The sequence below is a fragment of the Palaemon carinicauda genome, chromosome 17 (genome assembly GCF_036898095.1).
Source record: "Palaemon carinicauda isolate YSFRI2023 chromosome 17, ASM3689809v2, whole genome shotgun sequence".
Taxonomy (NCBI): domain Eukaryota; kingdom Metazoa; phylum Arthropoda; class Malacostraca; order Decapoda; family Palaemonidae; genus Palaemon; species Palaemon carinicauda.
The window spans coordinates 68,832,292-68,842,502 of record NC_090741.1 but is presented as its reverse complement, the minus strand read 5'-3'; the positions used below and the strand labels follow the sequence as shown (position 1 = coordinate 68,842,502).

At 37.4% G+C, this 10,211-nt stretch overlaps 1 protein-coding gene across 3 annotated transcripts in view; it reads right to left on the bottom strand.

The window, feature by feature from the left end:
- Positions 1–206: 206 nt before the first annotated feature.
- The window catches only part of LOC137656124 (carbohydrate sulfotransferase 10-like), a 44,245-nt gene continuing 34,240 nt past the window's right edge, over positions 207–10,211 (bottom strand). For all 3 annotated transcript variants that reach the window (XM_068390301.1, XM_068390302.1, XM_068390303.1), the window contains 5 exons: positions 7,943–8,116; positions 6,988–7,181; positions 3,093–3,239; positions 1,767–1,949; positions 207–1,420 (listed from right to left, as the gene is read on the bottom strand). In XM_068390301.1, the coding sequence (XP_068246402.1) occupies positions 1,267–1,420; positions 1,767–1,949; positions 3,093–3,239; positions 6,988–7,181; positions 7,943–8,116 (852 nt within the window). In that variant the 3' untranslated portion in view covers positions 207–1,266. The remainder of the gene's footprint in view (positions 1,421–1,766; positions 1,950–3,092; positions 3,240–6,987; positions 7,182–7,942; positions 8,117–10,211) is intronic.

Below are 10,211 nucleotides of genomic sequence, written 5' to 3'. Positions count from 1 at the left end.
CAAAACCACTCATTTTCATCAAATGAACAGACCTAAATTTTACAAGGAAGTAAAAAAAAAAAAAAAAAAATAAATTAAAAAAAAAAAAAATCTCGCTTGACTGAAAAGGCAAACAAATCTATATTTTCGCCAGGAAGAAAATAGAACATCATTTTGTCATGGAGTATACAGACACATTTTCCCCCTAAAAAAGTAAATATAAATTTACTTTTATGTTTGTCAGGGAGTTAGAAGACCCTCATTTAGTCAGGAAATAAACAGATATCCATTTTTGTCAAAGAGTAAACAGATCTTATTATGTCAGGCATTAAACAGACCCTAATTATAACAGAAATTAAGTAGAGTTGATTTTCCACAGGAAGTATACCCCTTTTTTACTTAAAAAAAAAAAAAAAAGCTAAATTTTGTCCTAAAGCATTCAAATCCTCAAATTTGTCAGGAAGCAAACCGACTTCGATTTGGTCAGGAAGCAAATGTGCCTCTTCATGTCTGGAATAAGCAGATCCTTTAGTTGGAAGTAGACAGACCATTAAATCAGGAATGAAACAGAACCTCAGTTTGTCAGGAAGTAAACAGACCTACATTAAATCAGGAATTACACAAAACTTTAGTTTGTCAGGAAGTAAACAAACCTACATTTTGTCAGGAAGTAAACAGGCCCTGATTTTTTTCTGGAAGTAAACAGAACCTCAATTTGTCTAGAAGTAAACAAATATCAACTGATAATTTACTAGGACTCTTGGAAATAGTTTTCAGTAAAACATAATCTCTTTTCAATTTTGATGAAAAAATGATGCTCTTAAGGCTAGTGAAGGTCACTTCCGAACAGCAGAGGCAAAGAATGTGTCATTGCGATGTTAGACAAATTACAAGAGCCCGAACATCTTAACATCTGGTCAGCATCCATGGATTATACCCACCAACTAGGACCCGGGTTGATAGGGAATTGGTTCCTGGTGACTCAGCATGCAGACCTATGTCTCAAATCAACTATTATTGAGTTCCCATAAGTCTTTTCTTAAAGGAAGGACTTCTGGGAAAGGCAAACAAATGTCCTAATCACATATAGGGTGAAAGAAAGGTAGAGTAAATAAAAGTGGAGTGAAGCCCTGAAGGGAATCACGGACCTAATATCTCTTGAAAGATTGGTAATTATCTGGCATCATAACATCACCGGTTATTGATGTCTCCCAAAGGTAGGAGAATTGAGAGTTAGGCAAAAATTATTTTTAGCGGAAGAGCACTCCAAATATATATCATATTTAACTAATCAGTCCCCATTTTGATGTACTCCTCTGGCGTATACCCAAACAACTGGAAGTCGTGTCTGTACAGGTTCGATACTTGTTTGATCAGCGTTTTGGGGATACGGCTGAAGTAATCTCGAGTGGCCTGGTTGGTTCCATTGTAAGAGTCAAGACTGCAAATAGATAAAAAAAAAGATAATTAAGAAATTAGCAATCGATAACGTAATTGAAGAGATCCTGGCAGAGTAACGGTTCTATAGCAACTTCAACGCCAATTACTTTATTGTAATGTAGTATATACTGTAGTTATATATGGGAAAATATAATATCATGATTGTTATGATTCAGGACATACTTTACAGTACAGACACACCTCAAGAAAATCAGATGTGGTGACAATAACTAAGCAAAATAAAGTTTAGAAAATTTCTAAATGGGAAAATAATAGACAAACGAAATCAAGATGTATAGCAAAATAAAAGATTAAACTGGAAATAACAGCATAGACAAATATATTACTTAGATGAATGTGTATGTGCGTTGATAGCCAAATCTTTGAGACCAGCTTTCCTTATGATGTACTCCTGGTCTACCATGAGGGTTTCCATATGAGCTATGGCATCATATTTGATTTGGCAGGGTCCGCAAGTCCACCAAACTGGTTGCCAGTGAGGATTTACTCTTGATTTACCTTCAGAATTCCTACAGGGGTAAATAAGAAAGTACATGTTAACTGACTTGTAGTACTGACTGATAAAGCATAGCTGAAACAGAGAGGTTAATTCTAAGCTAAGGCTGTATCTGCAAAAGTGGTAAATTTGGCAGGTGCAGGCAGTAGCCACCTGTAGCTTGAATTTGAAATAAGCTGATTCCAAAAGACTGTTCACACAGAGGGTCAAAGAGAAGCTAGGATGATCAGTTTCATTAGTTTCAGTAAATTTTAAATTCATGCTTCACCCCACTCCTTATTAAACCACCCGAATTGCTGACAAAGCACCTGTGTCCTCGCAAGTAGGGATTCAGTTAGTGTGGGCAGGAGTGGATTGAAGCTCGACTCTAAAATTAATTGTTTCTAATGAGACCAATCCAAGAAGCATCAGCATCAGTCTCAGTGAATTAATGATTTGTACATTACAGCTTCAGTTTTTTTTCTGCCAGTACCGGCCAAATCGTTACCTGTGTGGATGCAGCATCAAATGGGTTTCTACACGATTAGGATCTCCACTAAGTAATAAAGAGCAAGTGTCTGGCTATACAGTATATATATGAATATATATTTCTTTCCAGTCACGCTCAGTGGCATGGACAGACATATAACTACTCGGTCTCTCCCTGTTCCCTCGGTTAGGGGGAGAGGGAGAAGCCATACCCTGATGACAGGTAGTTGTAGTTAGGAACGGGGGAGGGGGTGGGAAGGGTTGAATCTATGTATGTGCATATGTCTAAATATCTAACCGTCATTTTGACAGGTCGCGTACACTAGTCATAGAATAAGAGATGATATTATTATTATTATTACTAGCCAAGCTACAACCCTAGTTGGAAAAGCAAGATGCTATAAGCCCAAGGGCTCCAATAGGGAAAAATAGCCCAGTGAGGAAAGGAAATAAGGAAATAAATAAATAATGAGAACAAATTAACAGTAAATCATTCTAAAAACATTAACAACGCCAAAACAGATATGTCATATATAAACTATAAAAAGACCTGTGTTAGCCTGTTCTACATAAAAACATATGCTGCAACTTTGAACTTTTGAAGTTCTACTGATTCAAATGTTTATTTTATTTCAATAATGCCAATTAGTTTATCATAAACAGACACATTCTCTCTCCCCTTGATTACCAGAATTTCTTCATGATGTCTTTGATGTACTTGAGAAACTGGAGGAAAGTTGGGTGAGCATCATCTTCCTTTGCGCTGGGATCAGAGTATCCGGTTTTCACAAGGTTAGACACCTTCTGGAACTGGTTATCCCGGAGCATTTTATCCCTGAAATAGGAGCATGGTTCTGTTTATTTTCAAAAATCTACTGGAAATGAAAAATAGTTTCCTAGTTTCAAATAGAATAATGTCTTTAGAGTGAGGAATATTAATGCAATATATATGTAAAAACCAAGAGGATATCTGAAACTTTTAACAGGAGGAACTAGACAAGCACTCTGAGAGTACAGACTTGTGCCACGGCAGCTTATTTCTTGAAATCAGCTTAGCTCAAGGTTAATTCTGCCAATCTTTTGCTCGACCTTGACCTTTGACCTAGGACTTTCTGAATTGAATCACTTCCGCGTCTCAACATAACAATTAAGCCCTGAAAGTTTCACTACTCTACGAGTAAAATTGTGGCCAGGAAGTAGTTCACAAACAAACAAGGACAAAAACATAACCTCCTCCCAACTTCGTCGACGGAGGTAACGAGGCCTTCTAATTTCTTCCTAATTTTGAAAAGTGATTAATAAAAGATGATTATGAATAAGAGTCATTTATACTTAAGGTAGTAGGTAGGTCAAGTCATCAACTCCCCGATGGGATTCCATCATTAAAGAGCTATAGGATCCTTTAAGGATTTAGTTAAACAGTTCAGTGTCTTTCTATTGATACAGTACAACTTTTTATCTGTTCATAGAATTAATAGTTTATGTAACACCTAAAACTCTAACTGTAACTCTTGTAACTGTTCAGTGAATACTTGCTCAACAAGAACTGGAACAAATGCAACTGTTTCTAGTGCACTGCAGAACAAAGGCCCCAGACATCTTCTTATTCAAGTTTGGGCAGTTTTCATCACAACGGTGGCTAGTGCGGATTGGTGATGAGAGATTTTTTTCTGATCGCTCACTGCAAACCAACCTAGTATGGTTGTCCCTGACCAGTACAGCTTTGCTGATCATGGCGATGCACAAACCCTTTCACCACGTAAGGTATCCACACTCACCTGAGAGCAAGTCTTTGATTTTATATTATAGTAAAAAGCTACTGAAATCTTCATTATTATTATTATTATTATTATTATTATTATTATTATTATTATTATTATTAGCTAAGGTACAACCCTTGTTGGAAAAGCAGGATGCTATAAACCCAAGGGCTCCAACGGGGAGAAAATTGCTTAGTGAGAAAAGGAGATATTGAAATTAATAATTTACAGGAGTAATGGAAAACTAGTATAAAATATTTTGAGAACAGTAGCAACATTAGAATTGATCTTCCATATTTAAACTATAAAAGCTTGAAAAAAACAAGAGGAAGACAAATAAGATAGTGTGCCCAAGTATACCCTTAACAAGAGAAATCTAACCCAAGACAATGGAAGACTATGGAACAGAGGTTATGAAACTTAATACAATTTTGAAACTTTCTTCTGCAATAGTTAAGTACAGCAGACCACACACAAGGCTACTTCTTCAAGGTGGATTCTTGGGAACTGGCCTCGGGGAGTCCAAATAAAGTTATATCATGATAAATTGTACGGAGAAAATATTGCGCCATGAATATTAAGATGGGTGAATGAACTGCTCTTCCCTCACCTTTGGGTATTCTTATGTAGATACAAATATATAGACTCCACTAGAAATTGTTATTAGAAAAGATGTTACATACCAATTCAAGACAACGGTGTACGCTAAACCAACCGACTAGGTGAGATGCTTCAATTTTAGTGGTGAATGTCCCGACACTTACAAAAAGTCTGTAATAAGTGCTTACGTCAAAAGAACATTCACATAGAGTACATCTTGCAAAAACGTAGACGACGGACTAAACCGAATTCGACAACTCAACCAATAACGGATATTCAAATATCGTGATAGAAGAGGCTGTGATGAAGTTCAACGAAATTCAAAAACTAATGCGGGAAAATCTCATCATCTACCACCACCTTAGCTTACAAAGATGTGCGTATAAGTAGGCCTATATAGTCAGCCATTATCCTCTTTGCAATCCAAGGATCTCTGAAATTTGAAATATTTTTGTTTTTATTTTTCACTTTCTATAGAATATAATTTCAAAATAATTAATTGTAATTTTAGTTGAATCTCATATATAAAAAGAATTGTGAAATTGCGTTGATCAGTAATCCCTTGATAAAGGCATAGTTTTGTTGAAACTGTTGCAGTGATAGAATAAATGAAGAAGAAAAAGACGTTATATTTATTTTTTTAACCAAAGACTACAGAAAATCTAAATATTATACTTTTGGGACACAGCTTCCCTCTAATATAATTTTCATTGAATGTGTTTCTTCGTAATTTTTACAGGAATCCTCGTATGTTCTCAGCTTTAGATTTTCTGTAGCCTTTGGTTAAAGAAAATATAACTGTTCTTTTTCTCCTTCATTTATTCTATCACTGCAACACTGTTTCGACAAAACTGTCTTTATTATAGCCTCCTGGCTAGTACAGTGGTAACGTGTTTGCCTCGCATTCGCGTGGCAAGAGATCGATCCCCGCCCAGGGCCGTGAGTTTAAGCTGTTTACTGGGGAGGCTACTGCTGTGGTAGGGCACCACAGTGGTGGGGTTGGGCTTGCCCGGCTGACGTTCTGGTGAGCATCTATTCTGATGTAACTGAAACCAGACACCTTTAACCTTTAATGCAAGCGTTGCACTGATGTCGTTACAACTCATTTTTTACTCTAAATGTTTAACAAAACTTAATTTCTTATAAGAAAAAGACCAATAGTGAGCGAACAACTCACAAACCAGAAGAATAAAATAGTGGGTTACCCTAAATTCCTAAAAGGATCGTCAAAGGGAATTTTTAAAGCACAGTAACGGAAAAGTCATCAACCGAATACTTGCAGGATATGATGGCCTATCTGGTGGGCCTGGCCTGAAGCCAGTGTCCACATAGGCGGCTACCCAGCAGGAGCAGATTGAAACTTTATTAGCTTCGCTAACTCCGTTGCTGCAAATGTTGTTTTGATAGCCGTGTGTGCTTGTATGTGATTAGCATAACTTAAATACTATTTGACCGAGTCTCATAGTATTTGGTGGGAAGATTGGCTATGATCCAAGGACAAATTGATTAGATTTTGGGAGTGATTGGGTCAAAAGGTAAAAGTCAAGGTCACGAAAGGGTAAACATGTCTTTGCTATATAGTGATCAGTTTTTACCAATTTGCATAAAACTAGTGCCAAAATGTTCACAATTCAATTCCCTACTTTTTACAGTATATACAACATATATGACGTCATTACCCTTGTTTGTGTTTGTATTTGTTTGTATGCCTGTCTGTGTGTTTGTGATTAGCATAACTCATAAATGATTTGACGTAATCTCATGACACTTGGTAGGATGATTGGTGGCCATGATCCAAGGACAATTCGATTAGATTCTGGGAGTGATTGGGTCATAAGTCAAGGTCAAGGTCCCGAAAAGGTAAAAAAAAATGTCTTTAACGTATTATCTGATTTGCATGAAACTAGTGACAAAATGGGCATAATTCAATTCCCTATTTTGTGATATATTTTTTGGAATTAAATACCCACACCATCATCAGTTTTCTAGGTGACAAAAGTGATGGTGGTGAAGGTATGTGCTCTACCGAGTGTCTGCTCTAGTCTATAATATAATGATTCCATTGGGGAGCGCCCCCCCCCCTTGACACAGAGAGCTTTAGAAGCTGGCTGGAACATTTAAAATTAATGTATTTCCAATTTAAGCTTCAGCACTTAGCATCTGTCTTCACTGCCAAATTGTTGTCTGCAATTTTGGACATCTGCAACAAGAGGCTGTGCTTACCTGTAAGCCGAAAGGAGGCGTTCCAGAGGATGCCTTACAATCAACATTCTCATGGACGTGTCCAGAAGCCTCTGTCTCTCTTCTAGGTCCTCTGGGGGAGGGTAGAGCTTCCTGACCTGCTTGTGTAAGCTGCTGTTGGTAGATTTAATTCCAGCTAGAAGGAGGAGGTTAGTCATCCATGTTGTAGAGCCTGCCTGTGATGGACAAGGAAGTTTCTTAAATGGGCTGGACTATGTAGTAACTTAGGACTAGTTCCGGAAGCAAGTCTAAATTTATGATCAGAAAATTGTAAATTTACAACAGGGTCATCTAAATGAACAATTCTGAAGCTTTCTGCTTAGAATCTTAGTTACACCAAGTCTATTTTCATCAAGAAAACTCTCTTAGTTATTATTATTATTATTACTATTACTATCCAAGCTACAACCCTAGTTGGAAAAGCAAGATGCTATAAGCCCAGGGGCTCCAACAGGGAAAAATAGCCCAGTGAGGAAAGGAAATAAGGAAACAAATAAATGAAGAGAACAAATTAACAATAAATCATTCTAAAAACAGTAAAAACGTCAAAACAGACATGTCATATATAAACTATTAACAACATCAAAAACAAATATGTCATAAATAAACTATAAAAGACTCATGTCCGCCTGGTCAACAAAAAAGCATTTGCTCCAACTTTAAACTTTTGAAGTTCTACTGAATGAACCAAACTGTACACAAATGGAGCATTTTGGTTGTTCGCCCAATAATTTCTGAATGATAGTTTACAACTTCATTTAATGTATTCTAGAGTAAAATTTGAAGGAGTGAATACGGTAGCAATAAAAAAATACTTATAAAAAATATAGGCCTAGGAATACTATGGGACTACCAATAATGGTTGGTAGTTATATGTAGGCTACTGAATAGGACTCAACAACACCAGTCATCTCGAAGCCACTTCTCAATTACTTACCTTATAAACTGGACACCAAATCAGATTATGCTTGGGGACCCAGCGAATATTTGCATGGACATCCGAAATGTTGTGAAGAAAAGAGGGCTTATCTTCTGTTTGCTCACAAAATGCATCCAAGGCAGCTTCTCTGTCAGCAAATATCTTAGCTTGAGCGGCCATCTGTTCTTCGGTCTAGAAAAGAGAAAATAATAGATTAATATGAGACAAAATAATGGGTTAATGGAAAAGAAACAAATAGTCTGATGGTTTAAGAGTATGTTTTTTACTAAGGCATGAAGCCGATGAAAATCTGAATGTCTAGGGATTTATTTCTTATTTTCTATGTTCATTTTAATGTGATTGCTTAGAATTATAGGTTGTAGGTTGGCCAAGGCACCAGCCACCCGTTGAGATACTACCGCTAGAGAATTTTGGGGTCCTTTGACTGGCCAAACACTACTACTTTGGATCCTCCTCTCTGGTTACGGTTCATTTACCCTTTGCCTACACATACACCGAATAGTCTGCCCTATTCTTTACAGAATACAGATTCTCCTGTCCTCCTACACCTGACAACACTGAGATTACCAAACAATTCCTCACCCAAGGGCTTAACTACTGCACTTTAGTTGTTCAGTGGCCACTTTCCTTTTGGTAAGGGTAGAAGAGGCTCTTTAGCGGGTGAGCAGCTCCTCTAAGAGGACACTCCAAAATCAAACCATTGTTCTCTAGTCTGGGGTAGTGTCATAGCCTCTGTACCATGGTCTTCCATTATCTTGGATGTGAGTTCTTTTGCTTGAGGGTACACCCAAGCACACTTTTCTATCTTATTTATCTTCCTCTTGCTTTGTTTAAGTTTATATATTTTATATAGGAAATATTTATTCTAATGTTAGTTCCTGAAATATTTTATTTTTCCTCCTTTCCTTTCCTCACTGGGCTATTTCCCCTATTGGAGCCCCTGGGCTTATAGCGTCCTGCTTTTCCAACTGGGGTTGTAGCTGAGCAAATAATAATAATAATAATAATAATAATAATAATAATAATTAAGGCCATGAGACCAGGTGCCGGGGGGCTCCGAGAACATTCGACGCTAAGGTTCACACAGAGAAAAAAAGAATTTCTTTGTTTTAGAAAGTTATAAGCTAATAACGATTTTAGTGCATCAACATTTAAAGTTAGTTTATTTTCAAGTTGAATTTTATCAGTTGTGGTGGTGGCCGATGTTTTAACGTCCCTGACTGGTGAACGCCAGAATGGGGTTCGAGTCCCGCTCAAACTCGTTAGTTTCTTTGGTCGCTGCGACTTCACCATCCTTGTGAGCTAATGATGGGATGTTTGGGGGAGCCTAAAGGTCTCTCTGCTGAGTCATCAGCAGTAGCCTGGCCCTCCTTGGTCTTAGCTTGGGTGAAGAGGGGGCTTGGGCACTGATCATATGTATATATGGAGTCTCTAGGGCATTGTCCTGCTTGATAGGGCAATTTCACTGTCCCTTGCCTCTGCCATTCATGAGCGGCCTTTTAAACCTTTAAACTCAAACTACAGAAAACTTAATCGACTTCTATGATAAATTTACCTTTTCACTTTGTCCGTCGAGGGTAAAAGTAAAAGAAAAAAAAATAATAAGATTTGATTTATTGAGAATCGGCCTAGGACCGGGGAGACCGTTCAGTAGATGTGCCACTGTTGTGATAAATAAACCATGGACGGAGATAAAGTAAAAGGCAAAAAAGTGGATACGATTCGAATATTTTCTGTAATGATTACAGATCGCACAAAACCGTGAGCCAAACGGGAATGAAATCGTGAGAGAAAATAACGGTTAAAATCCGGTCTCGATTCGCCCCGTAGATTTGCAGCCAAGGTGGAACTAGACCCATAATTACTGGAACTGCTTAGGAGGTAGTCTCCGCAAGTGATACGTTGTAACGTTATAACTGGAGGGCAGAGGATGTTCGTTATGTAACAATCTCTCTCTCTCTCTCTCTCTCTCTCTCTCTCTCTCTCTCTCTCTCTCTCTCTCTCTCTCTCTCTCTCTCTCTCTCTTAATTACCCAATCGTGAACTGCCGTTATATAAGCGACACTTCCTCGTCTCAAATTCCAATGTCAATCTGATATCATATTTCTTATAATTTAAAAACTCTTAAATTATTATTTTACGTTGGAAAAACGTGAACCATTTACCTCTTTTCGGTTCCCAGAAGGAATAATAACAATGTAGATTTAACTTCAGGCTGGTGAAATCCGAAATTTAGATTAAGGTTAATTTCATCATCATATGTAATT